This window comes from Amphiprion ocellaris, chromosome 24 (assembly GCF_022539595.1).
Source record: "Amphiprion ocellaris isolate individual 3 ecotype Okinawa chromosome 24, ASM2253959v1, whole genome shotgun sequence".
Taxonomy (NCBI): domain Eukaryota; kingdom Metazoa; phylum Chordata; class Actinopteri; family Pomacentridae; genus Amphiprion; species Amphiprion ocellaris.
In genome coordinates this window covers 13,074,597-13,096,949 of record NC_072789.1, presented here as the reverse complement: position 1 = coordinate 13,096,949, position 22,353 = coordinate 13,074,597, and the positions used below count along the sequence as shown (strand labels likewise).

The 22,353-nt window shown below is 42.2% G+C and overlaps 1 protein-coding gene across 14 annotated transcripts in view; it reads right to left on the bottom strand.

Moving 5' to 3' along the window:
• Window positions 1-22,353, bottom strand: part of spega (striated muscle enriched protein kinase a) — a 58,439-nt gene that overhangs the window by 6,872 nt on the left and 29,214 nt on the right. For 12 of the 14 annotated variants that reach the window (XM_055008472.1, XM_055008477.1, XM_055008470.1 and 9 more), the window contains 27 exons: window positions 20,393-20,544; window positions 18,825-18,913; window positions 18,502-18,677; window positions 17,567-17,753; window positions 16,511-16,584; window positions 16,220-16,378; window positions 15,936-16,125; window positions 15,526-15,755; window positions 15,321-15,440; window positions 15,124-15,228; window positions 14,676-14,882; window positions 14,446-14,569; window positions 13,168-13,340; window positions 12,253-12,365; window positions 11,967-12,135; window positions 11,516-11,615; window positions 9,338-9,538; window positions 8,876-8,933; window positions 8,717-8,794; window positions 8,442-8,614; window positions 8,278-8,304; window positions 8,024-8,176; window positions 7,162-7,204; window positions 6,984-7,049; window positions 3,782-6,398; window positions 3,528-3,695; window positions 1,187-1,309 (listed from right to left, as the gene is read on the bottom strand). In XM_055008472.1, the coding sequence (XP_054864447.1) occupies window positions 1,187-1,309; window positions 3,528-3,695; window positions 3,782-6,398; window positions 6,984-7,049; window positions 7,162-7,204; window positions 8,024-8,176; window positions 8,278-8,304; window positions 8,442-8,614; window positions 8,717-8,794; window positions 8,876-8,933; window positions 9,338-9,538; window positions 11,516-11,615; window positions 11,967-12,135; window positions 12,253-12,365; window positions 13,168-13,340; window positions 14,446-14,569; window positions 14,676-14,882; window positions 15,124-15,228; window positions 15,321-15,440; window positions 15,526-15,755; window positions 15,936-16,125; window positions 16,220-16,378; window positions 16,511-16,584; window positions 17,567-17,753; window positions 18,502-18,677; window positions 18,825-18,913; window positions 20,393-20,544 (6,075 nt within the window). The remainder of the gene's footprint in view (window positions 1-1,186; window positions 1,310-3,527; window positions 3,696-3,781; window positions 6,399-6,983; window positions 7,050-7,161; window positions 7,205-8,023; window positions 8,177-8,277; window positions 8,305-8,441; window positions 8,615-8,716; window positions 8,795-8,875; window positions 8,934-9,337; window positions 9,539-11,515; window positions 11,616-11,966; window positions 12,136-12,252; window positions 12,366-13,167; window positions 13,341-14,445; window positions 14,570-14,675; window positions 14,883-15,123; window positions 15,229-15,320; window positions 15,441-15,525; window positions 15,756-15,935; window positions 16,126-16,219; window positions 16,379-16,510; window positions 16,585-17,566; window positions 17,754-18,501; window positions 18,678-18,824; window positions 18,914-20,392; window positions 20,545-22,353) is intronic. The other 2 variants (XM_055008473.1, XM_035946213.2) reach the window with 1 other exon arrangement.

Below are 22,353 nucleotides of genomic sequence, written 5' to 3'. Positions count from 1 at the left end.
AAAAAAGGTAACAGAAGCTTATTAATAGATTGTAGTTGTCTCTTTTGTCCTCTTTATCCCACTTTAGACATGGACTCCCATCATCTGAATGTGTTAGATTCATGTCTGAAGGAATTGTGACACCAGCCTAACCAGGCCAGACACACTTTATCACTTTCAGCATCAAACAGTCCAAACTGGGACAAACAAGCAACACACGTTGAGCGATTAAGGGAACCCCTTTAACACAGTTTAGCACCAGTACTGCTCCAAAACCATCACAGACAGTGAAAGCAGTTGGCAGCCAAAATCACAAAGAACATTTAATGTCATCCAGGTTTAGACAAAACATTAACAGAAGGTTAAATTTAGTTTGCTGTTTATTAAATACCTGCAGCATCCGATTCAGTTGTGTTCATTTACATACGTGGAACAACATAAGTGACTTCATTAACTCACTAAATGAATGAGGACAGTTCGATCAGCTGCTATTAGTTCAGATTTAGTCTTTTGTTTATGTGTACATCATTGTGTTTTATACATCCCCTCTTGCATGGATAAACAATAATTGCATGAATGAAGCTGTGGGGAACCTTATTGTACAAGTAACCTGATAAACTGAGGCCAATAATATAGAAATGACAAACACCTGGTTGCAGTTCAGCTGTTGACCAACAGGTAGCAGCATTGGTAAGCTCATAAACTGATAAATCAACATTCAGTTGGCCTGCTGGAAAATAATCCAACCCCTATTAAAATGTAAATCAGTGACAGTATTCTGTGAGCACCTACATTGAAGATTAAATTGGGAGTGATGCCACCAGGTCAGAATTAAACCTATCACTCCAAAAAGTTCAATAATCACTCACAAATTCTGCTATTCCAAATTTGTGTGACTTCATTTTCTCGCAGCACATTATGAGATAAAGATGATTCATGCAGCCTGGTGCAGCAGCTTCTCCCTTGTCGACTGACTCATTCTGTCTAAGTGGTGTCTGTGGATTTGGAGGCTTATTTCCCCGGAGTTGTCTCTACAGGCGCCACAAAGCCACACTGCCTGAGCTCTTCAAACAGCGTTACCTCCTTAGAGACTGAGACCTTAGTTTCACTTTTCCCTCATGCGGGACATCACAGTTACAATAGTACACACTGGGAGTCTAGTTTAAAAACAGATAATGATGAAAAGATAATATCAGCTCTCGCTCACCTTCTGTTTTTCTTTCCAGAGTGTAGCTGCAAGGGGATTTAGTGTCTGCAGGCTTCCACAGCACCAGAGCTGTGTTGTTGTAAGTCTGAGGAACTTCAGGGGTTCCTGGTCGTTTCGGGATACCTGGAGGAGGATGAGGGAAAATAACTAATCAGATGGGGATGGACGGTAAAACAAGGGCTGAAGGAAATCATAGCAGTTTCTCCTGATGGCCAGTAGAGGAGACTGTGGACACACTGTAAAAACTCTAAAATCAAGATTTTAATAAGTGAATTCAGGGTTTCAACTGTGCTGTATATGTGGTTGTACAGGTGATTTTACAAGTTTGACTACAAGAAGTTATGCAGTTATGGTTATACTAGCATGTGCGACTAACTATACTTCTCTGTGTGAGTGAACAGTATGTACAGTGGTTGTCAGGACTTTATTAAAGTCCCTCTCTGGTCATTGATAAAACTCCTTAAAACTGAACTCTCTGTATCAAAATCATCTTTGAGAGCTTGAATGTCATAATAATTAGCCAGAAAATGTGATACCAGAAAGAAAGAAAGAAAGGTTGTACAGTTCTGTGGGAAATTATCCAAATGGAAGCTTGAAATTATGACATCTCATCAAAATCACTATTCTACATGTCTCATTTAAAATTTTACCAAAAATAAAATCTCCCCACTAACCACATTCGGTAAAAAACATGAGTTCTGTTATTCCTTGTCGTGACTGAGAGGCCATTTATGGGATGTTTCTCTGTTTAACTGCAATTATTTTCTTTTTACTCTGCCAAGGAGGTGGGGCCTCGGTGGAGTTATTTGACAATCGGCGTTGGTTTGTCTGTCTGTTGGTCTGTCTGTTAGCAACATTATTCAAAAATGGCTCAACGGATTTGGATAAAATTTTCAGGGAAGGTCAGAAATGACACAAGAACCAATTGAATTGATTTTGGCAGTGATGCGGCTTATAGTCTGGATCCACGGATTTGTTAAAAATTTCTGAATCATTGCGAGATAGCAACACAGCGTTACCATAACTATGGCAACAAGTTAACACTAAGTGAGCTGCATGATGACAATCACATGATTGTGATCCTACTACAAATCCACCGCTATGGACTTGTCAGGACGTATCCGTCGGAAATGATACAAGGAACTACTGATTAAATTGTGGGGGTGTTTCTGAGTCCCATCAATTCCTGCCGCCCGTTACATATTTAGATCACACGATTCGGTATCCATACATAATGTACATATGCATAACACACGCCTGTGCTCAGTGCAAGGTCATTTTGTTTGTGGGTACATCTATATTAAATGGCCACAATCTATGTTGCTGTGATTTCTGCCACGGATGTTTTCAAGATTTCAGCCATTGGAAATGATACAACAACTGGGCAGCCTTGGCGGAGTGCCTTTCTTGTATTGTAATGTTTTAATATAACTCCAGTTTTGAAGGTGCTATTGAAATTAGGTTTATTGTTTTTTTAAATACTGCTCAGCATTTGCAGTTTTTTGCTCACAAACTGCACATTCCCTGTGTTTAACCTTCACTGTATGTTTAGAACATCATCATGTAGGTCGAGTCTACATTACAATTCTGCTGTTGCAACAGGTAACACATCATATATTTAAATAAAACAGGCTCTTCATTTTCTGAAATCTGGGTGCAAAAAGAACCCACATCATGCTGGCCTGAGTTTTGCCATTAAACCAAATGTGACACAAATAGTGTTGTTCCCAATTTCACAGTGCATTACCCATAAAGCTCACATCGGAGAAAACGCTTCAGGAGAGATAAGCTGTCTGAAATATTTTCCACACTGCTAATAGATTATCTGCTGATAGCCGGCATTAGTGCTGAGATTAAGTAATACTACATATTCAGAGCTATAACAAAACGACTGCAGCCGACATTTGACAAATATATTTTCCACAGAGGTCTCATTATTATTGGCGTGTTTGTGAGCAGTAGAATTTAAATACATTATACCCTCAGCGTGCAAAGGCCTGACTGGATGCTTGACAGCTGATTTCAATTATTCTCTACACAACTGCAGGAAACATCGTTTGTTCTTATTAGATGATGAATGTGAGAAAAGCCCAAAATCCATTAAGTTAATCGACTGTAAAAGTTCACATTAATATTCATGAGTTGTATTAATATTCAACCCATTCTCACTGCAATTAAAACTCAATAATGTAAAATAAATCACATTATGAATGTCTGTGAAAGGGGTGAACAGTAGCTTTTTTGTTACTTTATGTTGTAATTTGTTGTGCCAACATTAATGAGTTCCAATCCCTATTGCATCCTCTCCATTCTGCAGATTTACTACAAGCAAGCTGCTTACAGGCGATGGAGAGTGTACAGGAGGTGGTGATGGCAGCTATGGGGTTGGTGGCCACACATTCATAAACTCCAGCGTCCCTGTGGCTGGACTTCATGATCATAAGGAGCTGCCTGCCGTCTGGGTGGGAGACCAGGCTCATCCTGTCGTCCACCTCCAGCGGTTTACGATCTGGAACACAAAGATGTCAGCAAATGAGCTGCAGTGTTGGACAGCTGTGTGTTCAACATCTCTAACAATGCTAGAACGGAAGTTACCTTTCATCCATGTGATCTCAGGATGTGGACTTCCAGCTGGAAGGCAGCTGAGAGTGACCGGTTCGCCCTCTAATAAGACGTGGTCTTTCAGTTTGATGTGGAACACTGGAGCAAAGTCTGAAGCCGAGCGGATGAACTGTTGGCCTTTAGTCAGACCTTCCTCTTTGGGGATGGCCGAGGGCAGATCGGACTGGGAAGGAGTTTTGTCTTTCTTGCTCCTTGTCAGACCCCACCTGTCCCATCGCGACCTCCTGTCGCTCTCTGAGGCCTTTTCAGACTGGATGCTTGATGTGGACTCAACGGATTCCTTGGACGCAGCACTGCAGGTCTGTTTTGCCAGCTGGTTCTCGGGGATTCCCATTCCTTTGAGTCCACGGCCCTCAGACTGGGAATGACGGTGGCGGGTTAACAGCGGCGTGGTCTTTCCCTCTCCATCTCCTATTCTCTCCTCAGACTGACTGCGGAGTTTCGTAGAGATTCCTGCCACTTTGTTCTCAAACTTATTTCGCAATGCCACGACGGGTGAGTCTGTGACCTTATTTAAACCCTTCTGACTCTCCACAGAGTCTTTATCCTTTCTCTCCTCTGACTGAGTTCTTATTTTCGCAGAGATTCCTGCCACTTTGGACTCAAACTTGCGCCTCATAGCAGAAACCGATGACTCGTCAGCCTTTCTTTGCTCCCTGTCATCCAGCTGCCTCTGTGCACTGTTCAGCTCCTTCGTATCCAGAGACTTACTGCGACCGATGGCCCAGGAAACCCTCTTGCTGGTTGCACTTTCCTGTGCATTCTGTTGCTTTTCCTCTTTTGGCTTCTCACCTTTCTTCTCAGTGGATGTTGACCTCTTTGCCCTCAGCGACAACCTCCCAATCAGACCAAGGCCTGTTTCCTGATCTTCACTTCTTAGATCTTGAACGGACTTGGATTTCTCCTGCAATCCTTTGGATACTATTTCCAGAGGGGCCCCTCTCGGCCCAGGCCTATAAACCTCTTCGCTTCCATCGGCCACCTTCCGGCTCAATACCGGGGATTTTTCCTCTGATTTGTTTCGGGTCAGTTTTCGGAGGCCGCGGGTCAAAGAGGACTCCCGTTTCTTAAACCTGGCTTCAAACACCTCCTCTGAGTCGATGTCTTTGATGTCTGTTCTGAGCAGCGGCTGGCGAGGGATGGCCAGGTCAGGGTTGGATGTGGAGGAAACGGAGGCAGGAGATCGATCAGCAGGTGCTACTTTGGCAAACACTGCTGGATGTTCAGGTAACGTAGATGCATCTGTTGTCTTCACTTTCTGATCTTTGGATTGGGCCTTGTCGGGTGATGGTTTCCTATTCTGTAGGGTTTTCTCATTGCCTTTTGTTTCCTTTTCATTAATATGCAACACCTGATCGTCGCTCCTCTCTTCTTCATCATCTTCCTCTTCTATTACAATTATTGGAGTAATAACTGAGGGGGACTGAGACTCAGATTCTACTTTATCTGCCTTTTCTAGTTGGAGTTTGGTCCTTTTCTCTGTTACGTCCTCATGTTCTTTCACATTGTTCTGCTTTTGCTGCTGCTCTGATCTTCCTGATGCTGGGAGAACAAAGGACGTCCTCTCTGAAGACCCCAGTGTTGTTTGTTCTGTTAGCGCAGACATTGACGTTGCCTCTTGGAGCTTCTTACTTTCTACGTTACCATTGCCCATAGAGGGGATCTCTAAGGGGGCTCCAAACCGACGGTGCAGGGGCATGGGCTCTGAATCCCCCTGAGTGAAGGAGGCGCTTTTACGGAAAACTTTGGTCTTTGGCGTGTCGTCTACAGTATTGTCAGAAGATGCCGCTCTTGTGAGTGTTGAAGGTCCTGCTCTGGATCTCCTTAGATTCCGATCCAGAGACCCCGTCTGCCTCTCATCTTCCATGCCGAGAGTTTCAAACAGAGGTCCTCGTAAGCCACTCATCTTTTTATCCACGTTTCCTCCCCTGAGCAGCCGCTGTCTCATCAGTTCCAGTTTTAGGGCATAATCCTCCTGGCTTAACTTTGCAGCCCCGGGGCTCGGGCTGCGATTGGGTAGTTCCATGGAAACAGCCTTTTTCAGGCTCTTGTTACTTGCTTCTGAATCCTCATCTGCATTTCCCTCTTCTGGGTCAATGTGGAGAAGCAGCGCTGAGTCAGCAGAGCTGCCTCTCCTCATGGTTGCCCGCCTGGATTTAGTCTGCGATTCATCCGACTCCACACTTGAGCCTTTTTTAAGCGGCGCTCGTTTTGTTTTGTCCATTTTCTCCTCATCTAGGGATCTTTCTTCATCCGTTAGCCTTTTGCCAGCCCCTCCTCTAGTACCTATTACATCCATGTTGTTCAGTTTCCTCGTCCCATCAGCACACACACTGGGCAATCCACTGACATCTTCATCCCCTGGGATCTCATTAAGGGAGACCCTGGACCCTGAGAAGACCATGGACAGCGGCATAGGAATGAAGGGAAGCTCATCCACATCTGCATCTGAATCAGAGGAGGAGGAGGCTGGAGGGGAGCCTTCTTTTAAATGCCGGGCCACAGCGATGGAGACGTGGCTGCATGAGTCATTCAGGAGCTCTGGGATGGATCGCATCACCATCTTCGATTTGTAGTTGATAAGGGAACGCTGAATAAAATAAACACAGGACAATGTCAGGTTATTTAATTTTCCTACTTTTGTTTTTTAGGGTCAATCAAAGTCAAAAAATACTTTCATACTGAAAGCAATTTGAATCTTATGGGAAGACAAATCAACTTTAGTGTGAGGGTAACTGCAACTATGGTTGTACCTCCTATTTGACATTACTGACAGACTTTAGTTTTCTGAGCCTAAACCTCCCTTCAGCTGCAAAAATACCTCAATATGACTACAGAGAGAGAGAGGTTTTATTAGATTAGAGTTTCCTATTGCAGTAAAATAATTTCCTTGGACAAATTAAATTGGCTTCAGAAACTGATTTAATCAAATTTAGTGGGCTATTTTTATCAGAGAGTTGGTTTAGGTCTTAATGTAATCCTGGACTGTATCTATTTTTCCTTTCAGAAATCTTTTTATGAATGTATGACTATTCTGCACTATGTCAGAGTTATTCTGGTATATAAAGGCTAAGGTCTCGGCGTCATCAATCACTTTTGGTGTCTTTATGTGTCTGAGTCTTTGATTTCCATATATTAAATACATGTCAGCCAGTTCATCATCTCAATGCCTTACCTGCCATCGTCTTCTAGACAAAACCTGCTTCAGCATAGCTGTACTGATGCTTTTATTTGTTGGTGACTGCAAGATAAAGAGAGGAGAGTCATCATTAACCTTAGTGGAGATATAAATAAATCCTGCGACACAATCAAAGTCTGAATCGGGATGGTCGATTTTCTAAACAGTAGCTCACCTTGAACCAAGGATGCCGAAGACATTCAATGGCACTGGGCCTCCTAAAGGGAGAAAAATATGAAGGAACATATTACAGTTCAGACACACTTAATCCACTGAACCACAAAACCTGTTGGCGAGTCTGAAAGGCACTTCGTTTTTGAAAAAATGACACCACTTATCAGAGTGAGAAACTGTAGAAACAGTTTCCTTGAACTACTCATCAGTCACATTAGGTTTCCGCAAAATGATCAAAATCTAAGTTTAAAATTATGGTATTTCATCAAAATCACTATATCTTCTATGTCTTAATTAAAAACACAAACCAGATTTTGTAAAAAAAAAAAAAAAAAAAATCCTGAACTCCTCAGCGAATTGACAGCTGCAACCGACAGTCACATGACAACAACTCAGGGGACCAGACAAGGAAATTAAAAATTCAACAAGTAAAGCATCAACTGTGTGTAAAGCCACAGTGCTGGTAACACTCCTGGGTACACATAACTACCCAGGAGTGTTACCAACAAGTGTGACACAAAAGTGTGTACCAGTAATCACTGGAATATTCCATTTTGTATAATAAATGATCAAATAAAGTCAACTTTTGTTTTCTTTTTTATCTTTTATGGCATTTATCTGTGCCATACTGCAGAAAAGACAAGTTTGAATTATTTCTACTTTCAGTCATGGTTGCTCTGTTTCCATAGAGGTGCAGGACTTTATATTACAATGAAAAATGAGCCCACAGTGAGGAAAAAAGTGTCAGGAGCCCATAAACAGAAACAGTCTTGGCTTCAGAGGGTTAAACTATGACTGGAACTTTGGCTTATCACACTACATGTGTTTCCATACAGTATGTTTGTGGTGAATTAGGTGCTTACAGTCTGTCCACCACCAGAAGCTTGATGACGAATCCCCTTGCTTCTTTGCAGAGGTCAGAAAACATGCTCTCCTCAAACGCCACGTTGTAATTGCGGATGTTCAAAGCGGTGGCTCGGTCATTCTCACCAGCAAAAGGAGACACACCAGTCAGGCTGCATTTAAAAGAAGATCATCACAAGCCAAGCAGATAAGGTTTTGTTCTTGTTCTGTGTAAATATATGTATTCTGTGACTCAACAAAGCTCGAAACGTACCAGAGATAAGTGATGACACCAACGGGCCTGTGGCAGAGTCAGACGGACGAGTGAGTTTCAGGAACATCATAAAAACACACAAAAGACAGAGATTTGATTTAGTTGCAGATAGCAGAGCCTGCAGTGTGTAATCACTTCTCCATGCAGGAGAACAGGTGGCTCACCATATGTCTGTTGCCGTGGTAACAGGAGTTTGGTTAACAATCTCTGGTGCAACATATTCCGGCGTGCCGTACTTGCTGTAGTGCTCCTCTGAAGTCTCCAGTTTTATGGCGTTTCCAAAGTCACAAATACGGATGTGGTCACTCCCTGGGCCGGACATTAAAATGTTTTCTGGCTGGAGGAGGGGAACAAAAACACAAAGTGAGCTACTTATGGAAGAGTATCTTTTACACAGGGTTGTTTACACACAGGGGATGTGTTTGGGATGGACGGGTACCTTTATATCGAGGTGAGCGATGCTTTTTTGGTGCAGATAACGAAGACCCTCCAGAACCTGCTGAACACTGCTGCGGATCTGTGCATGAGACATCAGGGAACGAGCTATAAAGTCATGTTACATAATGAGAACGCAGTGCAGCCAGCGCGAGACACAAACCTCCAGTTCCATGACTGCTGTTTTCTTGGCCATTCTCTCCAGCAGCTCCTCGTGACATCTTCACCCCACAGTTGAGGAAAAAGAACCGAGCTGCGACTCGACTGCAGCGTCCAAGTGGTAGGTGCATGAGAAATGAATTACAAATGAGCAAAACTCCCACACATCCTATCTCTAGCTAATTCCACTCAGCAGCGATGAGTCAGAGAGAAAGCTGGGCTGCTTCATTCATGCCTCCAGGGGACTGAAGAAGACATTAGGATTAATGCTTTGGATCTTGTCCTTGAGATGCATCTAAGTGCACTTTTCCCTGACAATGAAGCAGATAAAATTTGAAAGATTACTGTAGGAAAAGTGCACTCCAAAATGTGAACGTTTGTTCCCTTATTGAAATTCTGTGTAAAGTATATTACAGATGAAGATATGAAACTTTTTCCCATCACTGCAAGTGAAACGGAAGGATACAACTCGGTGATGAGCACCACCATGTTCTTCTTCTCGAAAGCATCGTGAAAATAGAGAATCCTCTCGTTGTCCAGCTCAGACAGCAGATCCATCTCTCTGAGGGCCAAAGCCTTCCTCTTTCGTCGAGCAGAAATGAATTTGGCTGCAAACTCGGCCTTCCCCTTCTTGTGCGTCACTCTTTTCACATAGGAGTAGGCCCCTCTGCACAGACAGAACAGCACTGGTTAGATACATGCATACTGTTGTTGTTTGTTATTGACTAGACATCAAAATAACAATCAAGAACACTCAAGAGGAGTTTCATTATTACTCCACCAAGGAACATGGCGGAGTTATGTGACAACTCATGTCTGTCTGTCTGTCTGACTGGTCAGAAATGAAACAAGGACCAAATGATTAGATTTTGACAATGACGCGGCTTATAGTCTGGATGCACGGATTTGATTTCCTCCGCTCTCCAAATGCTTTTCTTGTTATCATGGAAGTTTGGTGGATAAGGCTTTATGGCAGAAATCGACATACAACTATTGTTTCAGGATGGAAGTTCATCATCTTTTGCAGCCGCATTCACATCAGTTAGAGATATCATTGTGGACCTGTTTATAGACACTCACAGCTGAATGTAGCAGCACTCAATAAGGTGGAGGCCATAAATACAGCAGCAAGCTTTAAGACTAGATTATCGGGGACAAATGAAACTTACTCCCAAGATTCTGTGGTCACCTTTCACTGCTGTAAGCTGACTGCAATCGTCCCGGTAATAGTACGGCACTTTACAATCAACTTAGCATGCCAAATCTTTTCTGAGCTAGTTACCAATGTATATGATATACATCTAATATAATCTAATGAGTCAACATATCATTGTGGGACATTTTGTAACACAGTTGACAGGTATCATAGTTGATATTTTTGCTGTTTTCAGGCCTAAAATCAACATATAACAACTACAACCAAACGCTACATAGCATTTTTAGAGAAAGATTTTTCTAAATATTATATATACAATTGAGTAAAAGTGAAATTGAAAGTTATTCATAAAAATATTGTAGTAAACCTGTTGACATGCGATAAATCCACACTTGACTCACACACTACTTTATATTAAATAACTAAGAAAGCCTTCGAGTCTTGCCAGTCTTTTCTTCACATGGCGCAGGTAATGGGATTTAGAATTAACACAATTCCTTGAGAGGTGTTTTTGTAATGGGTAACTTAGTTGAAAGTGATTTCACATGAAACTTAACATCACTCTGGTTGTGTTCCAAATCACATTTTTTTTTCTTTTTACGTTGGGTACAAACTACAAAGTGTTTCATACAGTATTCATACAACTGGGACTACTTCCTCATACATCGATCACCGTCTGCAGTGTGGAATGAGCTGTGAGCTCTCCGTGATGTGTGTGACATTACTGCACAGAGGATTGCGGGTCAGAATGGCCAGGAAAGTTTATATGAATGTTATTTACACGACATTGCACGGCTGAAATGAATACATGTATCATTTTAGAGAACATCTGAGGCTCCTGGATGGTTCTGTTAATAGAAAGCAGGCCTTTGATGGATGAAAAGTAAATGGAAAGGGGCAACACAGGATGCTGAGAAATGTGTATTCTGCTGCAAATCACAGTTTAAATTGAAGATAAAATTGATGTGGACGTACACAGACGGCAAAATAAGTAAAATATACGCAGTTAGTATGTATTCAAGAATAGTGGCAGAGAATAGTAGATTGAACTAAATGATTACGGTTCACTGTGCCCTTTCCTTTGCACTTATTAATGCCTTCCTCTTTGCAAGGATAATAGAGAGACGCTTCCATTACATAATTAATTTTCAGTCTCCTTGGCACCTTTCTGTGATGTTTGATGGAACAAATCAGATTCTGAATTTCATTTCTCAGTTTGTTCTTCCGCAAAACAGATTTCCTTATCTGCCTCTCCTGCCATTCCAGCGGCTCTTCGGTTCTCAGTAAATGCACGTCTCCGCCAAGTCAGACCAAAACAAATTCTCTGTCGGCTCGTGCATTCACTCCACTCAGGCCGGTGACTCATCTGTCGTTTCCGTCTGAGTTGTTAAGCAGGTGCAGCTGCTCCACCTCCCTCCACCGCCGACCCTGACGCTCAAACAGCCATTAACGTACCCGCTGTCTGAAGGGATGCAGTTACACACTCACCTCCCTATCTCTTTGTGGATATCATAGTAATCCGTCAAACGCCTCATCTTCCTCAGAATGGTTCCCTCGTCCTCCATTGGCTCCGCTGCCTCCTTTCGCTCTGCAGGGAGCATCAACATAGTGCGTGTTTGGCTGGAAGTGCGTGCCAGATAGTGACAGATGGTTTCATATTGTAGTTTCAAAACACCTTGTGGTCCCGCCCATATGGTGCAGATTTAGAGATGCAATTTTAAACAACTAGCTTATACTGGTGTGCTCTGCAACAGCAAATGGATATAATCTTAACTAGATGGCGAACAGCGCCAGGAAATGGGAAAAAAAAATCTGTTGGTTCTTTTAAATTCTTGTTACAATCACATTTCTATGGTTCTTTACACACAACTGAGTGATTTTGTTCTTTAGGAGTTTTACTGTGTATTATGTTTGTGGTGTTGTTGATGTTTTGTCAGACCTGTGTGAACTGTGAGCTCGGCCTTGCAGGAGTTGGAGCCGGCCAGGTTCTTTGCAGTGCAGGTGTAAACACCAGAGTGATCGGGATGAGCGTTCAGGACAACGAGGGAATATTCTGGGTCGTCGTACACAAACGTGAAGTGGCTGCTCTCGGAGAGAAGCTCGTCATCCTGCAACAGACCGATGGAGTATGACAATCAGTTGCCTAGGGATTGGATCTGAAAAATAAAGTTTAAGCAGCTGCTGCTTACATTTAGGTAAAAATCTGTGTGCTCTGAGCATCATACCTTATACCACAGAATATCTGGATCTGGTTTTCCTTCAACAACAACAGCCAGACGGGATGTCTCCCCAACATGCACATCCACATCCTCCATGATGCTTTCAAATTTAGGAGCCACTGCAGGAAAAAGAAAATAAAAACAAATGGAATACAGTACCTCAAAGATGTTCAACATTTGAGGCTGTCAAAAATATACACCACCATTCAAAGGTTTAGGGTCACTAAGAAATGTCCTTAGTTTTGAAAGAAAAGCAGCTTTTTTTCAACGAAGATAACATTAAATGAATCAGAAATACAGTCTAGACATTGTTAATGTGGTAAATGACTATTCTAGCTGGGTTTTTAATGGAATATCTCCATAGGGGTACAGAGGAACATTTCCAGCAACCATCACTCCTGTGTTCTAATGCTACATTGTGTTAGCTAATGGTGTTGAAAGGATAATTGATGGTTAGAAAACCCTTGTGCAGTTATGTTAGCACATGAATAAAAGTGTGAGTTTTCATGGAAAACATGAAATTGTCTGGGTTTTGAATGGTAGTGTATGAGTACAGAAAACTGCATCAGAACAGTTACTCACTCTTTTTATGCAGTTTGCTGATAAAATATAAGTGGTAAAGTTTATGTTACTAGATTACAATAAATACTTGCAACAAATCGTGAATATATTCTCAAATTTGACTTCTTTTGGGAACAACATGGATATAGAAGCTGACATTTTTAAGTTCTGAAGTCTGTGAAGTGAAAATAACAGCAGAGGAAGGGAACTGCGGCATTTCAAGTTATTTTAAAATTCAAAAACCTTTAAAAATAGGGTAATCTATCCTTGCTGGCACAAACTACTGCCAGTAGTTAGTAGTAAGTTCTTTGGATTCTCACTAAAAGGCTAAAATTATCCTGTGGTGCTGCCTGGACTGACCTGCCATGGCCAGCTGAAGCGTGCAGAGGTCGCTGCCAAACTGGTTGCTGGCCGTCACCACCAGCTGACCGATGTCGGTGCTCTTGACTCGCTGCAGTTTCAGGGTGTGTTGGTCGTCGTCTGGCATGCTCATCTCAAACATCCCCGGTCTGTTGACCAGGGCCACGCCCCTCCTATAGAAGAACCACGCAAATGTATGATAGCTACAGCTGGAGACCAGCAATCAAATCAAAAATCAAGGTTGTTAAAATAACATTTAGATTTTTCACTGGAATTATTTGGTATCAATGGCTTTAATTGTGACTCACTGCGTCTTCAATAAACTGTGCACACTTGTAAATGGAGATATGCATTTTTTCCCTGTTAAGTACATGTTAATCCTCTGAATCCCATGAAGTTTCTGTGCCTGTTTTGTTCTGGCCACATTTTAAGTCACTGTGGCTACAAAAATTGAGATAATAAAGTGTCTAGAGATGTTACCAAAACTGAAAGAAATAGGGATTTTACGTCCATCCATTATCTATACACCACTTAATCTTCATTAACACTAACAACATGGCATTTTACCGAATAGCTGCATTTCAGCAGTTAGTTTTAATTTCACACCATGAATTGTTCATAACCCGGTTGTCACGGTGATCTCTGTATGATGACTTATATAAATGCCTGTATTTCACAGACTCATGCTCTGTGTTTGTGAGCCCACCGTATACCAATACCAATGGAATACCAATAAACACCCCACTACAGCAAACTTCGAAGGACTGAGAGTGAAATTTCTTCAACAGGGCTCACTAGGTTAAATCTTTAGTATGCAGATGTACAAGCTATGTACCAAATATAATCACCCTGCAGACAGAAAACAAAACTCCCCTCCAAGAAACTGCAGAGCTCCACAGAGAGCATGTGCATGAATCTCCAAAGCTAAACTCAATCAAAGCAGTGCAGACCACTGCACAGTGGTGCTTCTCTGTCCTGGTGCTCTGAACCTGGACTCATTATCTGCAGCGGTTACAATAAGGAGGTTTACACATTCCATCCCAATTTATAGAAGAGTCCCTGATGACAAGAGAAGTGGGATGATTGACAGACGTCTTCTGGAGGGCTGGTTTGTTTGTTTGTGTGTTTAAACTGAACTTCCTGCACGTTCTAAGATACCACACACTGTCTCAGTAGTTAAACAATGATCTGACGTACATCACTTCAGCTGCTGGTTTGTGCACAAACTCACAAAACTCAATATTCGTTTCATTTGTCAGAAAAGCCAGAGAAACAAACCTTTTCCAGGTGACGACTGCATGCACATGGTTCAGTGTGATGGTGATGCTTGCAGGTTGGCTCTCAACCACATACACAATGTCTGGTTTCTCCAGAATGACTGGTGCTTTCCTCAAATACGGTCCTACAAAGATTGGAAAAACACATGCAGGAACTCTTAAAGTTCATACACTTTTTCTCTTCAAAGGGAAGCTCTGGATTCAGTGACAGCATTAAGCTTCCTGCAGTACCTCTGTCCAGAAGGTGGACCAGGTCAGTAGAGGGTGACGGTTTACTCAGAGTCTTTCCAGTGGATGTGAGGACCCTGAAAGCATAGCGGACTCCTTTGGACAGCGAGGGGACGGTGTAGTTTGTCTCCCTGAGGCTGGATGCCACAACAGACCACTGGATAGAGCCTAGAGGCTGCTGCTGGACCACATACAGCAAAGAGCTGCTATCTGCAAACACAAACATACTTCTCCTGGATGACAATCAAAGACATGGTGCTGCAGGGAGGAAAGAATTCAGTCTTGTTTTCAAACCAGTACCAGTGAGATTTAAAATCCAAAGTGGCAGAAAAACATTGAAACATCAAGACATGCTATAAATTGTGTTTCATGCAAATTAAATTTCAGCTAAACCTTCCTCAACATTCCAGGAAACGCTTTACCACACAGAAGGAAAGTGGAATCTACCTACCAAATGAAGGGTCGATCCTCTTTGGTCTCTTCCAGCTCAGGGTTATAGTTTTTCCTGTAATGGCCTCAATCAATGGAGGACCATCAGGAGGGTCCGGAACAATATCTGTTTTCACATAAATAAATATATACTCATAACATTAGGAAAAGCTTGTATTCTGCCAACAAAAGCATCAAACAGTAAGTCTCCATCCCTACCTGTAACGTATAGATGAGCGTAGCAGGCTGCTTTGCCCACTTTGTTGGAGATGACAGCCTTGTAGACGCCGCCGTGAGCGTGACAAGCGCTCCGGATCACCAGATTGTGGACATCCCTGTCTGGAGAACAGACACACAAGTTTCTTATCCACCCTCTTCTCCCTAAATAGCTTAGTTTTGTTTGGCTATCGGGTTCTCTGCTTACACTGGGTCATTTTGCGCTCTTCGCTGCTCTCGATGCGTTTGCCGTTGTGGTACCAGGCGATGGTTGGGTAAGGCAGACCCGACACCTTACACTTCAGCACCACCTCCTTCCCTTCAATTACTTCCACATCAGCCAGAGGTTTGACAAAGTCCGGCATGGTCCTCTTCTCCACTTCATTCTCCAGCATTTCAGGCTCTTCGGGGATGGATGGCATCTTTTCCAGCTTGGCCCTTGGAAGAAATATCAAGATATTGACAAACAAACCAAAGTCAGAGACAAAGTAATTGAAAAAAAAACAAAATGGCATCTTTGACACTTATCTTGGATTTATTTTGCTCCACTCAAAGCCATTAAAACAGCACAATGGTAATTAGAGATGTTTTTATTTTAATAGAAATGACTTTTCTTACATGTGCGAGGCAATGGCAGCTCTGGGTTCCTGCATGTAGAGCTCAGCAGTGCATTCAGACTTTCCATGAACGTTTTGAGCTACTGCTGTGTAAAAGCCTTCAGTGTCGCTGCTAACGTGGGTGATGACAAGTGAGTGACGACCCCCCTCCTGAAGGATGCGAACATTATCACTCTCCTCCACTTGTGTCTCTGAAAAAACATTAATGGGAAAAGAAAGAAAAATCAAAAAATATGTAGGTGTTCTTTATCTAGAAGGTCCACACACATCCTGGAGATTTCTTACCAAAATGCATCCACGTGACTCGAGGAGCAGGTGATCCGCTCACCTTGCAGTCAAAACGTGCAGTGCGGCCTTCGATGACCTCCAGGACGTCCAGCTTACGGGTGAACAGAGGCTCTTTGGACGGAGCGACTTTCAGGTTTGCACTTGAGGTCAACTCCTCTGGAAATAACACATCAGACAGGATTTTTTTAAAGAAAACATGATTTTAAAAAAATCTTGTAAAGCAGGAAAATGCAACCAAAAGATATGAACATGTATTTTCCATGAAGAATCAAGATAAAAGTGCTTCACCTTTAGCAGTGCTCAGCTTGCAGGTGTACGTCCCACTGTCATCCTCATGTACCGAATTCAGCATGAGACGGCACCTAGACAATGAAGCAAAACACCCTTTAGAAAAACAGAACCATTTAAAAACTAGAAAAGCACTCAGAGAGCACAGTACTCCACCAAGGCTGCTCATTCCCACATATGGCATTGTCAGAAAAGCAGCATTTTTTTTAGAAATGCAGTATTTGTTTCTAAGTTATTGATAGAATGTAGCCATTTAATATAGATGCACCCACAAACAAAATGACGTTGCACTGAGCACAGGCGTGTGTTATGCATGTACATTATGTACGGATACTGAATCGCAGTACATAATATGTAGCGGGTGACGGGAACTGATGGAACTCAGAAACACCCCCATAATTTAATCAATTGCTCCTTGTACCATTTCTGACGGATATTGTCCCGATAAGCCCGCAACGGTTAATTTGTAGTTGGATCGCAATCACGTGATAGTCAGCAGGTAGCTTGTTGTCATAGATACAGTGACGACGTACTACGACCTCGCAATGATACAGCAATCTTTAACAAATCCGTGGATCCAGACTATAAGCCGCATCACTGGCAAAATCTAATCAGTTGGCTCTTGTGTCATTTCTGACCTTCCCTGAAAATTTCATCCAAATCCATTAATCCGTTTGTGAGTTATGTTGCGCACAGACAGACCAACGCCAATCGTCACACAACTCCACTGTGTTCTTCAAACTCATTTCTGGCAGAATTTTTCCATCTTTATAAACGCACCTCTTTTTAGTGTGATTCTAAAATTAAAGGTGGAGGAGGCAATTCAAATGCAAAACACTTTTTGCCAAATTCACAGAATATCTCCCTACAGTCGCTAGCTGCTCTGTAAATGGGAAAAAAACAACGTGGCTTTAAACTCAACATTATGCATGTTTGTGGAGAGGGGCAAAAAGAAGGAGGAAAATGGGTGGAAAGGGGGCAGCAGAAGTAGGAAGGCAATCTGAATATGCTAATTAGCTAAACATCAATCTTTCTGACCACACAAACAGAGCCCACCTCTTCCCGTCAAAGTGCATCTTGCAGTTGAGCAGCGCCGGCTGGATCAGCTTCCCATTGGACAACCAGTCCACATCCACGTCTGTAGGTCCTGTAGCGTGACACTCAAACATGGCCGACTCTCCAGCCCTCACCGCCACGTCTTTCACCTCCCTGGTGATTCTCAGCGCCGTCTGTCCTCCAGCTGCTGATAAAACAACAGCAATCGGGAAATACTACGGCAGAGGTGTCAAATTCATTTTCGTGCAGGGGCCATATTCAGCGCAATTTGATCTCAAGTGGGCCGGACCAGTAAAATCAGAGCATAATAACCAATAAATAACCACAACTCAACCACAAGCTTTTAGTGCAAAAAATTCAGGAATACTTTTTTTTTTCTTTTACAAAACATTATGAACAACCCAAAATTTATGAAGGAAATTAAGTTCAATTTCAACAATTTTCTGCCTCAGTTTATCATTTACATTTTACAATTTACAGATCACAGTAGATCTACAAATGCACAAAACATTAAGTCTAGTCAAAATAAAATACTACATTGTTCAGTTCTAGATCTGGAAATAAACAATATAGTATTTTATTTTGTGATCAAAATGACAAAAGTCAGACAAAAAATAACAAAAACAAGACAAAATCTTACAAAAACGAGACACAAAATGACTACAGAACAATAAGCAATCAAGCATTTTACTTTATGATCAAAACAACTCGTCATGGTCTAGAAATTACTTTAAATTTCTGGTTTTACAAATGTATAATTTGCAGTTGATGTCTCCTCTGTAATTTTTACTCTTTATAAAAATCGTCCAGTGGGCTAAAAAGGACCCTCTGGTGGACCGGTTTTGGCCTGTGGGCCACATGTTTGCCACCCCTGTATTACAGGCTATTTGCCCCCACATGATTAAAGCTGACAGGCTCAGATGTTCATTACTCACCTCTGACCTCCACTCGGCAATCAGCCTGCTGGGCTCCGTACTCGCTGACGATCTTGCAGACATAAAGGCCTGAATCTGACCTCTGAGCTGAGCTGATTCTCATTTCACTGGTGTCATCTTCGATGTCTCGCACAGCGAAGCGCCCTGCTGTCTTCACGGCGACTTTGTCCTTCAACCTGGGCCAATGGAAAGTGGCTGTCACACTCATTTATACTCAGGTGTTTAATAGCTTGACAGGAACACAGCCAGCGACCTTGGTGGAGATAAAAGCTGCAGGTGTGATGTGTGTGTCTGCAGTAAAGCTCTGACGAAAGGATTCTTACCAGTAAACCATGGGTTTGGGCTGCCCTCTGATTCTGGCCGTCAGAACAACATCTTGACCCTCAGAGACTCCCTGGTCACACGGTGCCACCTTTAAAACACAACATGGTCACCTGTAGATGCTCTGAAGTTTGTTTCTGTCTGCAAAGTCAAACCGGATTCCAAACTTTAAGTTTTCAAATAATAAAAATAAAATAAATAAAACTACATCATGACAGAACCCAGAATGGCTGCAGTTATCAACCTCCTCCTCCTTTTCAGACAAGGAGAAGTAATAAGATCCTTCCAAACTTTTATTCATTTTTCTGTTGTCAGAAATAACATTTCTAAAGCGCTCGACTGAGCTTTTATTTATCATTTTTCCTATTAGTAAGATTATAAATAACAAGAAAACAGAGGAAAAGTAGCTCCCTGTTCTCCGCACCAGAGGGTTTGTTTTGAGTTTGATCTTCAGGTTTAAGTGATTGAAAATTATGAAATCTAACATTTGCTATAACTTTACTAGAGGATCATTCTACGTCTGACCATTTCATATTTGTCAGATTTTTTTTCTATGCATGTTATTAAATAAAATGTGTGTAAAATCTGGGCTCAAAGGTAAAATATTAACCTTTTAGTTAAAAATCCTCAAAGAAGGTGGATCGTGTTGGCTTTTGTCATTGTTTTCTTTCCCAATCTGTGGATGTTTGAAGTCATAACTGGAGAAATAATGTAGCTGGAATGTAGCAAGTGCTACGTTTCAGTTTTTTCGATTTCGCTACTGCACCAACCATAGAAGCTTTATTTTTCACCCTCGGAGGCTGATTATTTTTCCTGTGATTGGCACCAATGGAAGCTTTAAGCATATACATTAAGGGGCCAGTCAGTGGCACTTTATGAGGAAAAATATATAAATACAATTACAAGTTTTGCATTTATGTCCAATATTTGAACAGTCATTGAGCAGGTGTGATAGTGAAACCATCCAATAGAGTTCTATGTTAGTGTTACTGGACTAAAAGAACATCAGGATGAGTCTGAACTCATAATCCATACATACAAAACATGTGCAATAATTGCTCAATGGACACTATATAAGTGCACCTTACTGTTCAATATATTCTTACCACTTCTTGTGTACATACTTACATATTTATTTGATTTTATTTACATACATACATATCTTTGTGATTTCCAGTGACCACTACAACTCATGCTGCTACTGTAAGAGATTGCCAACAGAATTTCGTTGTATTTTCATGTACATTGATAATAAAGGCATCTTATCTTATAAAATGGCACATTGTCAGTACTCTAAAACAGTGGTCCCCAACCACCAGGCCATGGGTCATTTGGTACTGCTTTTCTTGTTTGATATGAGCGCAATGACTGGTCTGTAGAAAACTGTCTTGCTTGAATCCGGTCCGTGGTGCAAAAAAGGTTGGAGACCGCTGCTTTACAAATCACAGCCAAAATTCCACCAATCACGTTTTCTGTTGTAGTTGGCACGCTAGATCCATTCTGCTCTCCTGCAGTTTGCTGTTTGTTATTGGGAAAATAACTGCATCTTTGGCTTCTGCAACAGTCTTACCTGAAATGAGGGAGGCTCTTTGAAATGGACCCTTTTGCTAGGAGCAGGTGAGACCTCCATGGCCTCCTCCTGAGGGCTCAGATACTCCTCATCGGACTGGATCGGACTGCTGGCGTCCAGGGAAGCAGCTGCTTTCCCACTTTGGGTTGGCTCTGTGACGAACAGGGAAGTACAATAGAATAATAAGCCTAACTACTGCTGTATCTAATTCACTTTTATTTGGGTTCATGAAAAAGTCAACTCTGATTTGCACACTTTTTAATTGAAGTAATTAAGCGCAAATCTTCCTGAAATATGTTATCTCGGCAGTGGGGAGGCTCGTTAAACCTTTGGACGAGAACAATCTGTCAGAGCTCCGATGTTTACAGTCTCTGCTTGCTTTTCTGCAGATGACTCTCTTTGCCAAGACGAGCTGTTGGCAACACGGAACGGCGAGTTCGAGATGAGTGGGCCACGTGCACGCCCACACACATGCACGCACACACACACACAGAGCACAGGGACCTCTCTGAAGTGACCGTAACTGAACCGATAATGAATTAATCCCTTAATCCCTGACCCAATCATTCACTTATTCCCAGGAGTTCCAGAGCAGACAGTGTGTCTGGACTCCTGGCAGCTTCTACTGAAGTCAGAATTAATTCATCGCTGGATGGACGAACAGAAAGCCACCCTGCCTCCGTCTCTTCACGTCTCTTTAAAACCTAAAACTCTCATCTGGAATGTGCAGATAACATTGTGACAACTGACTGAAAATGAATAGAAATCCATGAGTGGAACAGACAAAAAGACAAACTGCAGCAGAGGATTTTTTCGGAAACGGACTAAAAAGAAAGGAAACTGGGTCATATAATAGACAGATGGAAACGAACACATCTCAGCCTGTACATGGAACAACTGACTAACAGCAATGAAACATTAACTCTCCAGATTTCAGAGAAACATCACTCATGCTAAATTATTAAGTAACGTAGGTGGATATTCTGTTGAACTGCTGGCATTAAAATGGAAAAATAACAAAATAACCTACCTAGAGTCACATCTCTGAGCAGCGTCTGTGCACCAGGGGATAACTCTCTGGAGTATTTATATGTAAACCTGCCAACTCTTACACAACTACTCAACAGTCTGAGCCAGCTAACCTTCCTCTTCAGCTTCATTCTCTATTGTGTCCTCTGCTTCCCATCGCCGTCACGTCGATATTCTCTCACATTCCTGAACTTCGCACAAGATTTGATGGACAATTTATTCGAGATTTGGTGATTTGATACCAAACAGATTCCACGGAGGATGATCGTACTATGAAATCGCTAAATAGCTGGGACATTTTATGCAAAAATCACAACAATGCAATGTCAAGCTCCTCCACCATATTGTGGTTTGATATTCTTTGAAGCCTAGAAATCAATCTCTCCCACTATTTTGGCTTGAATCTGCCAAGAAATCTTCAGCTCAAATGACTCACATAATCTCCCACCACATTCTGACAACTCCATCTCCGGGCCCTGTAGCATGAAATCTAGGGTGATGAAAAACTCCACGATTGCAGCAGCACACGGGAACATAAAGCAGACAGCAATTACCCGAGAGAACAAGAGGGCGGCTAAAAATACTCCTGCAAGTTAGACTCCGCTGGCCTAATATGGCAACAGAGGCCCGGTGCTGCTGCTGCTGCTGCTGCTAAGACAGAACCACAGCGAACGGTCACATCTGTTGACAAAACTGGGGAAGAGCAAGTTGCATCGACATGAGCTGAGCGTTACAGAAACATCCGGTGCAGCCACAGTTCCATCAGAAACCTCTTCCAGAAGGAATGCTTTCAGTATTTCCTCCTGATTCTGAATGTCATGGCTGCCTTTAAGACTCAGGAGACCTTTGTGTGACGGGGCAGGACTGCGTTTTGAATTCACACCGAGAGCAGCTCGACGCCTTCAAGAATTAATGGGTTGTCATGGCAACTA